This window comes from Oncorhynchus nerka, linkage group LG9a, assembly GCF_034236695.1.
Source record: "Oncorhynchus nerka isolate Pitt River linkage group LG9a, Oner_Uvic_2.0, whole genome shotgun sequence".
NCBI classification, from domain to species: Eukaryota; Metazoa; Chordata; class Actinopteri; order Salmoniformes; family Salmonidae; genus Oncorhynchus; species Oncorhynchus nerka.
In genome coordinates, this window is record NC_088404.1 from 30,703,833 (window position 1) to 30,722,027 (window position 18,195).

Below are 18,195 nucleotides of genomic sequence, written 5' to 3' on the forward strand. Positions count from 1 at the left end.
TATACTTTGGATGGTGTATGAATACACCTAGTCACTACAAAAGATATAGGCGTCCTTCCTAACCCTGTTTCTGGAGAGGAAGGAAACCACTCAGGGATTTCACCATGAGGCCAATGGTGACTTGTAAAACAGTTGCAGAGTTGAATGGCTGTGATAGGAGAACATTGAGGATGGATCAACAACATTGTAGTTACTCCACAATACTGGCCTAATTGACAAAGGGAAAAGAACAAAACTATTTTTTTATCCATAACATGCATCTTGTGGGGCTTGGGCAGCTGTATTATTGGGGTGGGGGCAGAAGGGGCATGTCTGATCTGGGAGGGCCTATATAGGGTGTGGCCAAGGTTTGTTTGGGGGCGTCTCGGCTGGGCATGTGGGTTCGCTTGGTGCAAGTTCTTCGGGAGGGTGTCTCAGGTCTTGGTGGGGTGTCTTGCTCCAGTGTGAGGTGCTGGGGCTGCGGATGAAATCCTTCAGGGTCCTGGCAAAAGTTGGGATTGCTGCCTTGTAGAGGTGGACCTGGTCGTTAAGGCTGTTCAAGTCCAGGGTGTAGTGGTGGGCCAGGTAGGCATTAGGTTTTGAGGCACAGTCCTGGGAAATGCTTGCATTCACCAATATGGTGGCAGGGTGAACATATTTTTGTGGTAGCAGGTTGGAGATGACCACTTGTGTTTTTATTTTTAAATGTAACCTTAATTTAACTGTGTTAGGGGAAGAGGAATAAGCTTTTTCAATCTCACTCACACATTCAATCTGTATTCTTTGTCAAATCAACAGAGGGCAGTGTTTACCTCTGGCCTGGCTTTCTAACCTGTATTATGATAACGGTGAGGCCTCAAGCCCCCTATCCCTTGCACTGAAGTCGATTTAACGATCCCTGTTCAATTGCAACAAACATGCATGGTATGTTTTGTCATTACTCTTCTTCTACATGATCTCGAACGAGTCATGATGCTATAGTTAATGGGAAATGATGCTTTCAAAAACTCGGACTACATTTCATTTTCGAGTGCTCTTGTTTACATTTTCATAATCGGTTTACAGGTTATTGTCTCTCCGAAGCTGCAGCACTTTTGCACAGCGCCATACAAGATAGAATACGATTCTATTTCTAAGGACAACACCAAAGATGTTCTATTTGTGACAACACTGAGGTGAGTGTTCTTGTGAGGTCGCCATATTCAGTTACGCTTGCGGTGGGGTTTATTGACCACCCACAACGTAGCAGTAGCTATCTTGCCGCTAGTAGCCGAATGAATTTGGGGGAGTGCCTGGTTTGAAGCTAGCAAATTGCCGTCGTTAGTGGGAAGGAGGCGGTTCTAGTCCCCCGCTAAGCACGAGAGAAAGACCCGCCTCATCTGTAGAATGAACGCTGCCAGTCTGGGAACGTTCCGACAGTAATTATTATACCTCAGTAATTCCAACCGGCTCCTTTGCTTTGGTAAACGTGTTAGAGTTCTCACAGCTTGAAGACTACTTATGGATGGAAACTTGACCACACGACGGTAAATGACACTACAAATCAACGTATTTATGAGTTGTAGCCTACTATGGCGGGGAGTGAATCGCAGTTATGGCAACGCGGAACTTTCATTCGATGTTCTATGCGGAGATAACGTTAACAAAGAACCCTCGCTCCAGCTAGCCAAAGCTAACGTTTATCAGACAGATTTAAAACGGTCAAGGGGAAAATGTAATGTTCGTCTTTGTATTGATTTGTGTTATTGTTTCGATTTCTCGATTATGTATTTTTACAAACGACGTTATTCAATTGCTCTTTTACTAGTTACGCTGGGGTAGTTAGCTAGTTGCTAACTAGCCGCCATCAAGCAGGAGAGTGTAGCTATCACTAACGTTAGCTAGATAGCTACCAAGCTGCTGGCTTGCCGCCATCATCAGGCATAAGAGTGTAGCTATCACTAACGTTAGCTAGATCGCTAGCTAAATGCGCAATCCAACATGGAACGATGATGCCCGTGAGCAAGTTAACGCTAACGTTTGTCCAGACAAAAATATATATTCTTCAGTTTTAAATATATTAACTACGTTAGTGTGAAATGTTGTTTACTGTTTTCAATGTCAACTAGTTTACATTGATTGATGACATAACTAGCTAACGGTATATACCAGCAATGGCTAGTTAACGTCAGCTTCATGTTCTATAATATTATTTCTCGTAGCTAAGGCCGTTGTGCTAAGCTAAAAGCCTTGTTATCTACAGTCAGTCGCCAGTCAAGTGTCGGCTATGGCTGTGCTCCAATGTAACACGTGATTTTCTCTGCAAAAACTCCGAAATTAATCCCAGCAGAGACGATGAATATGACCGGTCTCATCTCTAGCCCAGTTAGCTACCATTCGTTTTCCTTTCGACCGCTCTGCAAGCGTTATATTGTCAAAATACGTTAGTTACTCCCCACGCGTGGAGTTTATTTGTGTAACGTTAACTATTGTAATTTACTGCTGTCAAGCACGGTAGATACTTACGAAAAATGTCTGAATAAAAATTTGTCTGCGCCAAATCCACATATTCATTAATATTAGGTGACGTTTTACAGTAATCTTAACTACTTAATCTGTTTACATGAAATATTATTGCATTCCGTGTAGCATGTGTGAAGCAACCGGTTGATAGGGCATTAATACTGTTGTAGGTGATAAAATCAATGATCTTTCGGGATACTGTACTGCTGCGGTAATTAGTCACTAATTATTCAGATTATTAGTGATTTTATTGGAAGTACTGAAGAGGTGGAGCTATTGCACGTGCACACTTGGTAAAAAAATATACATATTCTTTCCTGACAATACATTTTTTTTATCTGCTTATGTTTTAAGACTATTTTGGAAGTACACACCGGGCGTGAAAACAGTAAATGACTATAGTTGCTCATCGAAACTCCATACTTGGTGACAAATGAACGTATTTTGACTCAACACTTGCGCAGCTGTCTAATAAGAAAATTAATGGTAGCTAACTGGGCTAGAGAGGAGACTCATCATATTAATCATCTCCTCTTTGCTCAGATACTGATTCAGAATACACCTAGCTAGCAGATTGTAATGGGCTAATGTGTTTCTCCGTTAGCAGTTACAGGGTAGGTACTGTTTGGCCGAACACGGCAAATTTTCAATCAACCTTAACTTGGCGTTGGGAAGACAGCCAAAGTCTAGTTGCAGAGGGTTTGTTTAAGCAATAAAGCACGAGGCTCTGTGGTATATGGCCAATATACCAAGGCTAAGGGATGTTCTTAGGCACAACGCAACGCGTCCTGGTTACAGTCCTGAGCCGTGGTATGTTGGCCATATACCACAAACCCCGATGTGCATTATTGCTATTATAAACTGGTTACCAACGTAATTAGAGCAGTAAAAATACATGTTTTGTCATACCTGTTGTACCACGGCTGTCAGGGTTCGAGCCACTCAGTTTATAATTGAATTTAGAAGATGCTCTGTTATTAAATCAAATAAATGAAGTTCTGTCTTTTCTATTTGAAATCTTCTTTCATTTATTGAGACAGGTGAGTGTCACTTTGGGATGGACACCTACTTGTTCCAATCAGTGAGAGATTTAAAATAGACAAGAAGGCAGCATACATGTTGTTGGATTACTTAATGGTGCGAAAAATAGAAACAGTTTAATAACAGAGCATTTTCTAAATTCAAAAGAACCCCCTGCAACTAGACATGGACGTTTAGAAGACCGTCTGTCTTCCAAATCGGGAATTGAGGAAGTATCGACAAGTTATGGTCGGTTGTAGGCACTTTGCCGTAGCACACAGAATTTATCAGCCAGCTGGAATAAATGGGCAATATTTTTAATAGCTTGACTGCACCACAAGCTAGTGAAGCTATTGTAGTATTATGTGTATGTTCTCTGTGTTATGATATTTAGTTTTTTAGTAGTACACTTGTTTTGCTGTGTACTGTAAAGCATGAGATAACTGTCTGCACTTGACCACCATGACAGGGACACATCTTGTTTATATATAAATACTGAAAATTCACTCTGTAGTTTGTACTGCTTCTTAAAAACGATTTTAGACACTTCTCCAACCTCTCTTTGCAGTCAGTGATGGAATTTTATCTTTTAAGTCAGGAATTCCAGATTTGTTGACCACCTCCCCACTCACAGTTAAACCAGTTTGCCCCTTTCCCCCTAAATTTCATTGCTATACTGATCCCGTCTGTCCCTGTTTCTTTCCCCCTGCAGTGACACTGGATCTCTGCTGGGAGTGTGTGGCCTGTCCGTTGCCTGCACAGTGAGGTTTGGTGCCTGGAGCTGAGTCTAGCTCTTTCCCCCTCCCTTCTGGTGGCTCCTTATGCTGGATTGCAGCTGTACCCTGTGTCTTGCAGGATGGATGGTGTGGATCTAAAGGGTCTCGTGTGTTGGCAGCGCTCCCTGTTCTGTGACAGTGTTCTCTTCTTTTCTATTTACAAAAGAACACCCCCCATCCTCCACCCAGACTCTGAGCCCTGTATACCTACTAACTGTATTTAAGCAGCAGTCACACAGGTAGGAATAGGAGAGGGAGGTTTGCAAAACAAGCTCCTGTTTTAATTGGTCAGTCTGACCACATAGATTTCCATTTCTTTCCAAAGCCTTTATGGAGGAAGTTTGAGTTTTCTTTTCTCTGTTGAATCATATCCGCTCACTATCGTTGGGGGTGGTGGGATGTCGGAAAAGCCCAACAACAAGATGGTTAAGTTCCTGACTCCCCTTCCCAAGAGTGGTAACGGAAACAACGGGTCTGGCTCGGACTCGCTTGTTGGTGAACGGATGGCAGCGGAGGTGAGGCGGCGCCACCACACCATGGAGCGCGACCGTTGCGCTGCAGAACATCGAACATTCTTCCGTCGCAGCGTCATCAGCGACTCCAACGCCACAGCCCTTGACCTCCCCTTACCGAGTAAAATCCCTGTCCTTGCACCTCTGGTACCCCGCGTGCGAGATGTCGCGCCCCGGCACTCTGGTGCACTGCCCACCCTGAGACCTGCACCCCGTGTGACTGTGAGGGAGGAGTTGGCTGAGTGTGAAGGTGGATTGAAGGTGGATGTGGTGTCTGTAGAGCAGAAGGCTGCTGTACTACAGGATATTTGTGATGGGGAAGCAGTGGTTGCTCAGCAAGCAAACAGTCTAGCTGCCCAACCTCTGAGCCAAACAACAGAACCTGAACCTGAGAGTGAGGTGAAGGAGAGTGAAGAAGGAGAGGGGAGGGAAGCAGATAAGGAAGAGAAGGAGAAAGCCCGGGTAGAGGCTGAACTGAGAGAGGCGGAGAAGAAGGTGCAAGATGACATTGAGGAAGCCGAGACGAAAGCGGTGGGAACGTCGCCGGATGGGCGTTTCCTCAAGTTTGACATTGAGATTGGACGTGGTTCCTTCAAGACGGTCTACAAGGGCCTGGACACAGAGACCACAGTGGAGGTGGCATGGTGCGAGCTGCAGGTAAGACTGGGCTACATCTCAATACTATCTATGTAGCTTAATCTTGCATCCTCATTTCCCTCCATGAAAACTGATATGAAAGCGCACCACTGATAAGCCCAGTGATTACAAAATTGGCTCTTTACAGGTTACCGGTTGATCCCTAATCAGACCCATACAAAACCTGTTGAGTCACTCATAACCTACAAAATCTGTGAGAAGAATATACTAGTCTCATCTCAACCTGGTCTCAGAGCATTTTGTATTATTCTGTATGTAAATCATTCGTATGATAATGTATGTTGAGTTTCGTATGGTATGTATTAATTTGTGGATGTTCGTCATCCATTTCATGTGATATGTTACAAATTGCAATTTGTGCAATATGTTCAGAATTTGAAAAAAGTACAGTATGTTATGAATTCCAATTTGTGACTGTTGGTTAGGTGTCTACCGCTGATGTTAGCTAGCTGGCTAATGTTAGCTTGGAGTTAAGTTTATGGGTAGGGTTAACTAAAATGGTTAGGGGAAGGGTTGGCTAACATGCTAAGTAGTTGCAAGGTAGCTAAACGGTAGTAACTAGTTGCTCCCAGGTGCGCAGCGGTATAAGGCACTGCATCTTCGTGCAAGAGGCATTACAACAGTCCCTGGTTCAAATCCAGGCTGTATCACATCTGTCCGTGATTGGGACAATCACAATTGGCCCAGTGTCGGCCTACCCCGGCCAAAAACGGGCGTCATTGTAAAATAAGACTTTGTTCTTAACTGACTTGCCTAGTTAAATAAAGATTAAATTAAGTTTGAAGGTTGTCCTTAATGAGATTTGAATACGTGACCTTTGGGTTGCTAAACGTTCGCGTCATATGCCCACCCATCCATGCCGACCAACCACCCTACTTATGTTTTTGCCTTAAGTAACCATCTGCCTTATGTAGCCATACCAAACATTTGACTTTCCCGATTTTCATTTACTATGTCATGTCTAGTCTATGAGACCAGGCTGCTCATATTGCCAAGTCAGGCTAGAGCCAAAAGTCTGCCTTTTCTTCTGCAGTGACTACAGGCCTTTATGCTGTCTTTGTGTCACATTCGCGGCATTTGGACATTGTAACTGTCACCGGTTAAACACCTAAGGGTCTGTCAATCAGTCATAGTTATCCCTTCAGTTGTGGTGTTGCAAATCCATTTGAAGCCATTGGTTCAAAGTAGGGATGCACAATATATTGATGAACATATTGGATTTGGCCGATATTAGCTAAAATGCCAACATCGGTATAATATTAGCTAAAAATGCCAACATCTGTATCGGCCCGATGTCTAGTTTAACGCCGATGTGCAAAACCGATGTCAATGCTGACGTGCATACCTATATAACATAGCTACGTGACGTATTGAAGCCATGTAAAATTTGGCGTGACGTATTGAAGCCATGTAAAATTTGGCACTACGCGTGCAACACAGCATTCCTAACCAAGCCCACAAGGTCTACTGTGTGGATCGAGCAGTCATTTGAAAGAGTCCCAATTTTTTTGCTGGACATCTCAAAGGCGAAATCCATTAACGGCAAGATAATGGAATTCATTGCCCTTGACAATCAACCGTTCTCTCTCGTGGATGATGCTGGCTTTTGCGACTGGTTGAGCACCTGTACACACTACAAAGTGTGCAATTTTTCAGATGTTACACAGTAATTGTGTCAAGTGTCACTGCTATTAGCTTCACGACATACTATGGAACGACCTTTGCGTGTCAAAGATGTACGTTAAATAATACTATTTGACAATGACACGTTAAATAAGCTTTTAATTTGATACGTCAAATAACAGTTCTATTATAGAATGTGTTCTGAATTTGCACGTGCAAGCCAACTGCCACCACTACTATCAGTAGCACTGTCAAAGCTGTACAAAAAAGTCTGCAAACACCAGCCATTTGTTCGACCGCAACGTCTGGGGTAGCTATTGTTTTAGCTTGGTACCTAGCTAGCATCAATAAAACCAGCCTGAAAACAATGACCAGTAGAAACTGCAGTCTTTTTCATTATTCTTAGCAATGATTTAGGAATCCTTGTAAATATTAGCTAGATAGCCACTTGTTGTTCGCCTATTGAAATTGAACTTCAATTAATGAAAATAAATATCAAGCCAGCTACATAACCCTGTTGCCCAAAGCTAACGTTATAAGCAGCCAGCTAGCTTCATCTGGCTAGTGAGGCTCGACCTGTCCGGGTTATGTGTTGTGAAGCTAGCCACAAGAAGGATTAGGCACAGTAGTGGAATTTGAGGTTTGCCTTCAAAATCAAAGTACCTCTTTGAAAGTGACGCAGAAGGTTACAACTGGTGGAATCATACCATATTAGAGTTCACGCAAATATTAGCGTTGTAGCTCTTATCGCGGGACTGACTGTGAAATCACCTCCCCTGTCAGCCTATTGTGTTTTTTCCCCACCTTTTATTTTAACAGGTAGACTAGTTGAGAACAAGTTCTCATTTTCAACTGCAACCTGGCCAAGATAAAGCAATGCAGTGCGACACAAACAACAACACAGAGTTACACATGGAATAAACAAACGTAGAGTCAATAACGCAATAGAAAAAGTCTACAGTGTGTACAAATGGTGTAAGGAGGTAAGGCAATAAATAGGCCATAGTAGCGAAGTAATGACAATTTAGCAAATTAACACTGGAGTGATAGATGTGCAGATGATGATGTGGGGTTGAGGTTGGTAGATTGGATGGGCTATTTACAGATGGGCTTTGTACAGCTGCAGCGAACGATAAGCTGCTCAGATATCTGATGTTTAAAGTTAGTGATGGCGATATAAGTCTCTAACTTCAGCTGGGTTTTTTTCCATTTTTTTCCCTCAATTCGTACCAGTCATTGGCAGCAGTATTGACATTCATATTGCACTGTACAGCTTTACTTAAGGGTTGGGGATCAGTGAAATGGGGTATCAGTCTACTCAATACCCAAGCTATTTTTCCCCAACGTCATCCACAGAGTTATCAGACTCCAGAAACATCCACGCAGTAATGTTTTTCCTCCAGAATAGTGTTCAATACACACAAGTTGGCAATAAATATTGTTACATTTACAGTTGTTTCAGGGTCCCGCAATAAGAGCTACGACGCTAATGTTCTCTGGGTGTCACTGAGTAGACTGATACCTATGGATTGTGGATCAATGACATGGGGTAAGGCTGTACAGTGAAATAACGATGCCCCCAATGCAATTATAAAGTATATAACATCCAGTGTAATTTCAACAGATTTGTCAAATGAACAAATTAATGTCTTTTGATTTTATATAACATTCCAACCTCGTTTAGCATGATCTATTCAATTATGGCATAATTCTACTATTTGTATTCATTTGCATCACTGTCAATGACATGGGCAGAATTATGGCCCCTGCTTAAGCCAGTACATGTCCAGTACATGTCCAGGCCTGTCTGAAGTTTGCTAGAGAGCATTTGGATGATCCAGAAAAAGATTTGGAGAAAGTCATATGGTCAGATGAAACCAAAATATAACTTTTTGGCAAAAACTCAACTCGTTGTGTTTGGAGGACAAAGAATGCTGAGTTGCATCCAAAGAACACCATACCTACTGTGAGGCATGGGGGTGGAAACATCATGCTTTGGGGCTGTTTTTCTGCAAAGGGACCAGGACGGCTGATCCGTGTAAAGGAGAGAATGAATGGGGCCATGAATCGTGAGATTTTGAGTGAAAACCTCCTTCCATCAGCAAGGGGATTGAAGATGAAACGTGGCTGGGTCTTTCAGCATGGCAATGATCCCAAACACACCGCCTGGGCAACGAAGGAGTGGCTTCGTAAGAAGCATTTCAAGGTCCTGGAGTGGCCTAGCCAGTCTCCAGATCTCAACTCCATAGAAAATCTTTGGAGGGAGTTGAAAGTCTGTTGCCCAGCAACAGCCCCAAAACATCACTGCTCTAGAGGAGATCTGCATGGAGGAATGGGCCAAAATACCAGCAACAGTGTGTGAAAACCTTGTGAAGACTTACAGAAAACGTTTGACCTCTGTCATTGCCAACAAAGGGTATATAACAACTTTACCAGCATCATAGCATACAGTTGAAGTCGGAAGTTTACATGCACCTTAGCCAAATACATTTCAACTCAGTTTTTCACAATCCCTGACATTTAATCCTCGTTATAATTCCCTGTCTTAGGTCAGTTAGGATCACCACTTTATTTTAAGAATGTGTAATGTCGGAATAATAGTAGTGATTTATTTAGGCTTTTATTTCTTTCATCACATTCCCAATGGGTCAGACGTTTGCATACACTAATTAGAATTTGCTAGCATTCTATATGAATTGTTTAACTTGGGTCAAATGTTTTGTGTTGCCTTCCACAAGCTTCCCACAATAAGTTGGGTGAATTTTGGCCCATTCCTCCTGACAGAGCTGGTGTAACTGAGTCAGGTTTGTAGGCCTCCTTGCTCGCACACGCTTTATCAGTTCTGCCTACTTATTTTCTATAGGATTGAGGTCAGGGCTTTGTGATGGCCACTCCAATACCTTGACTTTGTTGTCCTTACGCCATTTTGCCACAACTTTCAAAGTATGCTTGGGGTCATTGTCCATTTGGAAGACCCATTAGCGACCAAGCTTTAACTTCCTGACTGATGTCTTGAGATGTTTCAATATATCCACATAATTTCCCTCCCTCATGATGCCATCTATTTGTGAAGTGCACCAGTCTCTCCTGCAGCAAAGCACCCCCAAAACATGATGCTGCCACCCCGTGCTTCACGATTGGGATGGTTTTCTTCGGCTTGCAAGCCTCCCCCTTTTCCTCCAAACATAACGATGGTCATTATGGCCAAACAGTTCTATTTTTGTTTCACCAGACCAGAGGACATTTCTCCAAAAAGTACGATCTTTGTCCCCATGTGCAGTTGCAGACCGTACTCTGGCTTTTTTATTGCGGTTTTGGAGCAGTGGCTTCTTCCTTGCTGAGCGGCCTTTCAGGTTATGTCAGTATAGGACTTGTTTTACTGTGGATATAGATACTTTTGTACCTGTTTCCTCCAGCATCTTCACAGGGTCCTTTGCTGTTGTTCAGGGATTGATTTGGACTTTTCGCACCAAACTACGTTCATCTCTAGGAGACCGAACGCGTCTCCTTCCTGAGCGGAATGATGGCTGCGTGGTCCCATGGTTTTTATACTTGCGTACTATTGTTTGTACAGATGAACGTGGTACCTTCAGGCGTTTGGAAATTTCTCCCAAGGATGAACCAGACTTGGGGATGTCTACAATTTGTTTTCTGAGGTCTTGGCTGATTTCTTTTGATTTTCCAATTATGTCACCTCCAATTGATCAAATTATGTCAATTAGCCTATCAGAAGCTTCTAAAGCCATGCCATCATTTTCTGGACTTTTCCAAGCTGTTTAGAGGCACAGTCAACTTAGTGTATGTAAAACTTCTGACCCACTGGAATTGTGATACAGTGAAATAATCTGTCTGTAAACAATTGTTGGAAAAATGACTTGTCATGCACAAAGTAGATGTCCTATCCGACTTGCCAAAACAATAGTTTAATAAGAAATGTGTGGTGTGGTTGAAAAAGAGTTTTAATGACTCCAACCTAAGTGTATGCAAACCTCCATCTTCAACTGTACGTATCGATGAATCGTTGTGACATATGAAATATGAGTGATAGTGTAATCAGTGATGGTGTAATCTAATAACTACGTAAAAAATGTATGAATGTGTTAAATTCTTTTGTGACGTGGAGTCCTGATTGGTCAACAAGCTTAGTTGACGTGTACCTTTTTTGACATGCAACGACCCAAACGGTGTTCCATAGAAATCGTGGTTGAGAATGAAACGACTGAACAACGAAACAGCAAGTAAGTGAAAGAAATAGGTTTTGATTGTTTTACTGGTAATGGGGACATGCGTAAATGCCAGCAATTTTTTTGGGAGGGGTCAGTGTGTGTGTGTGTGTGTGTAACCTTTTCTTTAACTAGGCTAGTCATTTAACAACATATTTTTTTTTTTACCTTGATGGTCTACCCCGGCCAAACCCGGATGACGCTGGGCCAGTTGTGTGCCGCCCTATGGGACTTCCAATCACGCCAGATGTGATACAGCCTGGATTTGAACCAGGGACAGTAGTGACTCCTCTTGCACTGGGATGCAGTGCCTTAGACCGCTGCGTCTATGTGTGTGTGTCAACTATTTAACTGTACTAGAATGCTTAAGGCAGCTAAAATTTTACATATTGGTATCGCTTTTAATGCTCCATATAAATTACATCCATCAAAGTAAGGATCTGTTGATGGATACAGTGGTCCATTGTAATCGTATAACTTATTCTTAAAAGGGAAATGGACAGAACAATAACAATGTTTCCCTTATAAAAAAAAATTCAGCAGCCTTTGCAAAATTAGCATGGGGCGTGGGTGTGGCCAATTGCATGCATGGTCTCTGACCAAAGATTTGAATGTCCTCCTCTTGGTTACGGAGACACAATTTTGTGGGTTTAAAGCGGATTTCATGAAATTCTACACATTTTGCCATCATGCCGTGTTCTTATGCTATCTGTGACTCAAACATTCTAACAAAATCAATGGGTCCCCCGTACATGACACTTTTTTTTTTTCTTAGGCTGTCTAGTTTTCATTGGTGATTGTTAGTTCTCAAAGACTATCTTATTTAAAAAAATATATAGCTCCTTTATCTTTTCTTCAAAACTTTACATCCATATTAAGTTTACACTGACAACGTTTTACCATCTCAAATTATATATAAAAAAAAAAAGTATTCTAAAACATTTTTGCATCATATTTCTTGGAGTAGCGGCAACGATTTAGCAGCTGCGGCCTTCCACTGCTAAATGACTATAGGGGAAACAGAATAATTCTCCTGACATTTGCTGCTTACGCTATTGCAATCTCACTTTGTATTTATGATAGGCCTTATCTCCTTAGTCATGAGTTGCTGGCATTTCCTCTTTGAGATCTATCCCGTTGCCAATAGAATATAATGTTACAGAGCAGAAAATATATTTTCTTTCAGGATGGACCTACTACTTCCTGATTTTTTTTTGGGGGGGGGGGGGTCTGTGTGTGTGTGTGTGTGTAACCTTTTATTTAACTAGGCTAGTCATTTAACAACATATTATTTTTTTAAACTTGATGGCCTACCCCGGCCAAACCCGGATGACGCGGAGCCAGTTGTGCGCCGCCCTATGGGACTTCCAATCATTAGTGCAAAAGCAGCAAAGCTTTTTGAAATGGAATATGACAATCTTTGTTCTTGTTGATCTGATTCAGTCTCCTGAGTCACAGCCACGGATGTTTCCCCTTTAAGAGGCTGGGCTGCCATTTAGCATTCATATATTGATTTCTTCTAAAAGCATTATTTATTTATTAGGTGTTGACCTGGCTTCGGGCCTTAGTTAAATAGAACACCTGAATACAGTCAATTCTGGTTTAGCTTAGTAGCTGTAGCAAAGGGTGATTCTGGCCAAGCCAAAGGCCCAGCGATGGCACAGGCTCAGATGGCTTTTCCAGGGAAAAGGACAAGACGCACAGCAGAGGTTAACCCCATTCAGTACATGTATATTTATGTTGACTCGCTTTCAGCCTGTCAGAACCAGCACAGACCCCACATAACACACACACTGACAACACAGCCTGTGGAGATACTGCTGACACAGACCAGGCCCCTCCCCTGTCGCTCAGTGCAGAGAGACAATCCTGCACATGCTCAGTGCGCTCCTGAGCTCAATGCTTGTTTGAATGTAAAATGGGTCAGATTCTTGAGGCTTTTCTTATCTTCTGTGTGAAGTACAACCGGTTTCTACCCATCCAGTCCCCCTTCAGCCCTCTATGCACCCACCCTCTCACCCGTTCCTCCTTCTCTCCTCAGCCCCCTCCATTCTTCAGAGATGATGTTGACATGAGGCATATCTCTACTATCTCCCCAGGATTCAGACCTAAAGCATATAACCAAATCAAACTGCTCGTAAATGTTTTTGTTGCTTTGACTAGATATATTCTTGCCTTTTCGCTTTCATTTATGCTCCCTCTAACTTTCCATCTCAAACCTTTATCGTCTTTTTTTATTTTTTATTTAACTAGGCAAGTCGGTTAATAAGAACACATTATTATTTACCATAATGGCCTACCAAAAGCTCTGTAGAGAATGGATAAATGTTTGGTTTGGTGAAGAGCACGTTGTCATCTCATATGAACATTCCCCACGAGTTGCCTCATATTAATGCAACTATCACTGTCATTGTTGCGCATATCAGTGTTGAATGTGCACTGTTTATCTGTATAACAGGGGTCGCTGTAATACAGAATTCTGAATTTTCACGCATAAAAAGAAAAGAATGCAGAAAGCTCTTGCTGCGTTTTGTAAACTCATATCTAAAATGCTTCTTCTTGTAATTTCTGCTCAGCTTCTGACTAATTTTGTACTTCCACTCGGATGAGAGATCTTTGCTCTTGTCTTTAGAACAATTCAATTCCCGCATTCACGAACAGGCATTCGATCAGCGATAGGGTTGCACATTTTGGGGAATATTCAGAGGTGGAAACTTACCGTGGGAATTGACGGGAATATATGCAAATTAATATACCATTTTAAATGTAGATGTTTTTTTGCATTAGATATTTTTATCATATATGGAGACAAAAACATAAACATTTGACCTAATCATAGGTAGACATTATTGCAAATGATTAAATCCTTAAAAAAAAAAAATGTAGCTATGAATTGAACTTTTAATTAAAGGAGTAGACTCTTCACATGGGCTGATTTCACTGAACAACTAAAGGGAATATTGAATGATCCCCAATGATCCATCGCATTTCCCAAAAACGTTTTCAACATGCATCTGTAAAATGATAACCAAAGCTTTAGTTTCTAAACTATCTTCCTCTCAGGCTTCCATGTCTTCTCCCTGGACCTCCTCAATGTCCACCTCTTGAACATCAGTCTGAGGCCTTATCTTCACTGTCACTTTTCAACCTAGTTGATGGCTCGTTGTCAGGCTCATTTGCCCAGATGGCCACCCATTTTTCAACCCTTGTATTGGTCAGCCTGTTGCGTGCTTTTTTTGTGTGCGTGTGTTCCCCAACAAGGACCAGTTGCGCTCTGAGGTGGCTGATGTTGGTGGGATTTGGAGGATGATGGAGGCAATAGGGGAAAGAGCCTCAGATCCACAAAGTCCCTTGCACCAGGTGGCTGATGAGATATGTTGACACGACTGCCATATTGCATCTCCATCCCAAAGCTCTTGCTTGGAAGTGTATTTCGCCAGACTGCCAAGAACCTTGTCCTCATCCAGGCCAAGGTAGCGAGACATGGCAGTGATGATACCACCTTGTTGATCTCTGCACCAGACAGGATGCTCTTGCCAGCATGCTTGGGGTCCAACATGTACGCTGCGGCGTGTATGGGCTTCAGGCAGAAGTCTTCATGCTTTTTGATGTATTTCAGAACTGCAGTTTCCTCTGCTTGGAGCAACGGTGACGTGGGAAGGGCAGTACGGATTTCTTCTCTTACATCTGCAAGCAGAGTCTGAACATCAGACAGGATGACATTGTCTCCCACAATCCATGCAATGACTACTGCTATAGGTTTTGGGCTGCTTACCACAAAATACATCATCCAGGAGGATCCTCTTGATGGGGCTGTCCATATCGGCAGACTGTGATTTGGCCATTTCTTGGAGATACTCCTTCCCCTCCAGGAGACTGTCAAACATGACAACACCACCCCAACAGGCGTTGCTGGGCAGCTTAAATGTGGTGTTCTTATTCTTCTCTCACTTTGCTTGGTGAGGTAGATTGCTGCTATAACTTGATGACCCTTCACATACCTAACAATTTCCTTGGCTCTCTTGTAGAGTGTATCCATTGTTTTCAGTGCCATGATGTCATTGAGGAGCAGATTCAATTCATGAGCAGCACAGCCAATGGGTGTGATGTGAGGGTAGGACTCCTCCACTTTAGACCAAGCAGTCTTCATGTTCGCAGCATTGTCTGTCACCAGTGCAAACACATTCTGTGGTCCAAGGTCATTGATAACTGCCTTCAGCTCATCTGCAATGTAGAGACTGTTGTGTCTGTCCCTTGTGCTTTTGTAGAATACTGGTTGAGGGGTAGATATGATTAAGTTAATTGTTCCTTGCCCACAAACATTTGACCACACATCAGAGATGATTGCAATACAGTCTGCTTTCTCTATGATTTGCTTGACTTTCACTTGAACTCTGAACTCTGCATCTAGCAAGTTATTAGATAAAGCATGTCTGGCTGGAGGGGTGTATGCTGGGTGAAGAACATTCAGAAATCTCTTCCAATACACATTGCCTGTGAGCATCAGTGAGTCAAAAAAACTTCTGATTCCACGAGGACCATGAGCTATTGCTATCGATAAGGTGTCTGATTCATAATTTTCACCTCAAATAGAAGTAGAGGGACTTTAGTCAGAGGTCGCTTGTTGTGAGTATTGGAGGGAACTTTATGCACTTGGCCAGATGATTCTGCATCTTTGTTACATTCTTTACATATGATTTGGCACAGTATTTGCAAATGTACACAGCTTTTCCTTCTTCATTAGCTGCAGTGAAATGTCTCCACACATCAGATGGTGCCCGTGGCATTTTCCTGTAAAGATTAGGGGGAAATTAATTTAAAAAAACAACAAATACAATTCCATGTACAGATAAATACTTAAGCAGTTAGATTAAACTCCTTTTGTAAGATAAATGTTTTAAAATGAAACATGTATGGAAACAGGTGAATTAACACCTCAGTTAGCAGGCTCAAGCAAGCTAAAACCCACATGGGAGCAAAAACTAACTAGCAGAAATTGTTAACAAGTTCACTTTGCTGTAGGCTACTATTTACTAGTTAACAAAAAAATGTGTTTTATATTCACCCCACCCAGTATTGTAATCAAAACTTACCAGAACGCATGTAGTCCTTGGTCCAGACAGTGTAGTAGTATGGGCTCATTAGTGTGCAAGATCTTGAGAATCAGCTGTACACGTGATGGAAGAGTGCACTGCCCATGTGATGGAAGAATACACTGTGCATGCAGAGATTTGAAATTTCATTGAATTGGTGATAGTTTAACCAAATTATCCCACAAGACCTAGAATTGCCTTGTGTATCCCACAAAAAAAGGTTCACTGTTTATAAGAACTTTTTTTGTTGAATTTAAGCAAAATTCCAGTGCTTAACATTCTGACCCTTTGCAATCCTAATCGACAGACAGCCCTCTGATTGCAGAGAGGAAGAGGCAATAGTTACTTTTAGATGGTCGATGGAGCAGTGGCTTCTTCCTTGCTGAGCGGCCTTTCAGGTTATGTCAGTATAGGACTTGTTTTACTGTGGATATAGATAATTTTGTACCTGTTTCCTCCAGCATCTTCACAAGGTCCTTTGTTGTTCTGGGATTGATTTGCACTTTTCGCCACAAAGTACGTTCATCTAAAGGATGGCTACGTGGTCCCATGGTGTGTATACTTGCGTACTATTGTTTGTACAGACCAATGTGGTACCTTCAGGCGTTTGGAAATTGCTACCAAGAATGAACCAGACTTGTGGAGGTCTACAGTTTTTTTTCTGAGGTCTTGGCTGATTTCTTTTGATTTTCCCATGATGTCAAGCAAAGATGTTTGAAGGTAGGCCTTGAAATACATTCACAGGTACACCTCCAATTGATCAAATTATGTCAATTAGCCTTTCAGAATCTTCTAAAGCCATGACTTAATTTTCTGGAATTTTCCAAGCTGTTTAGAGGCACAGTCAACTTGGTGTATGTACATTTCTGAACCACTGGAATTGTGATTAAGTGAAATAATCTGTCTGTAAACAATTGTTGGAAAAATTACTTGTCATGCACAAAGTAGATGTCCTAACCAACTTGCCAAAACTTGTGGAGTGGTTGAAAAACTAGTTTTAATGACTCCAACCTAAGTGTATGTGAACTTCCTACTTCAACTGTATACACTGCTCAAAAAAATAAAGGGAACACTTAAACACAATGTAACTCCAAATCAATCACACTTCAGTGAAATCAAACTGTCCACTTAGGAAGCAACACTGATTGACAATAAATTTCACATGCTGTTGTGCAAATGGAATAGACAACAGGTGGAAATTATAGACATTTAGCAAGACACCCCCAATAAAGGAGTGGTTCTGCAGGTGGGGACCACAGACCACTTCTCAGTTCCTATGCTTCCTGGCTGATGTTTTGGTCACTTTTGAATGCTGGCGGTGCTTTCACACTAGTGGTAGCATGAGACTGAGTCTACAACCCACACAAGTGGCTCAGGTAGTGCAGCTCATTTAGGATGGCACAATCAATGCGAGATGTGGCAAGAAGGTTTGCTGTGTCTGTCAGCGTAGTGTCCAGAGCATGGAGATGCTACCAGGAGACAGGCCAGTACATCAGGAGACGTGGAGGAGGGCAACAACCCAGCAGCAGGACCGCTACCTCCGCCTTTGTGCAAGGAGGAGCAGGAGGAGTACTGCCAGAGCCCTGCAAAATGACCTCCAGCAGGGCACGAATGTGCATGTGTCTGCTCAAACGGTCAGAAATAGACTCCATGAGGGTGGTATGAGGGCCCAACGTCCACAGGTGGCATTGCCAGAGAACACCAAGATTGGCAAATTCGCCACTGGCGCCCTGTGCTCTTCACAGATGAAAGCAGGTTCACACTGAGCACATGTGACAGTCTGGAGACGCCGTTGAGAACGTTCTGCTGC

The 18,195-nt window shown here is 42.4% G+C and overlaps 1 protein-coding gene across 1 annotated transcript in view; it reads left to right on the forward strand.

The window, feature by feature from the left end:
- Positions 1-1,308: 1,308 nt before the first annotated feature.
- Positions 1,309-18,195, forward strand: part of LOC115134173 (serine/threonine-protein kinase WNK1-like) — a 60,939-nt gene continuing 44,052 nt past the window's right edge. Inside the window, 2 exon segments of the mRNA XM_029667880.2 lie at positions 1,309-1,505; positions 4,214-5,446. Of these exon segments, the coding sequence (XP_029523740.2) occupies positions 4,676-5,446 (771 nt within the window). The 5' untranslated portion in view covers positions 1,309-1,505; positions 4,214-4,675.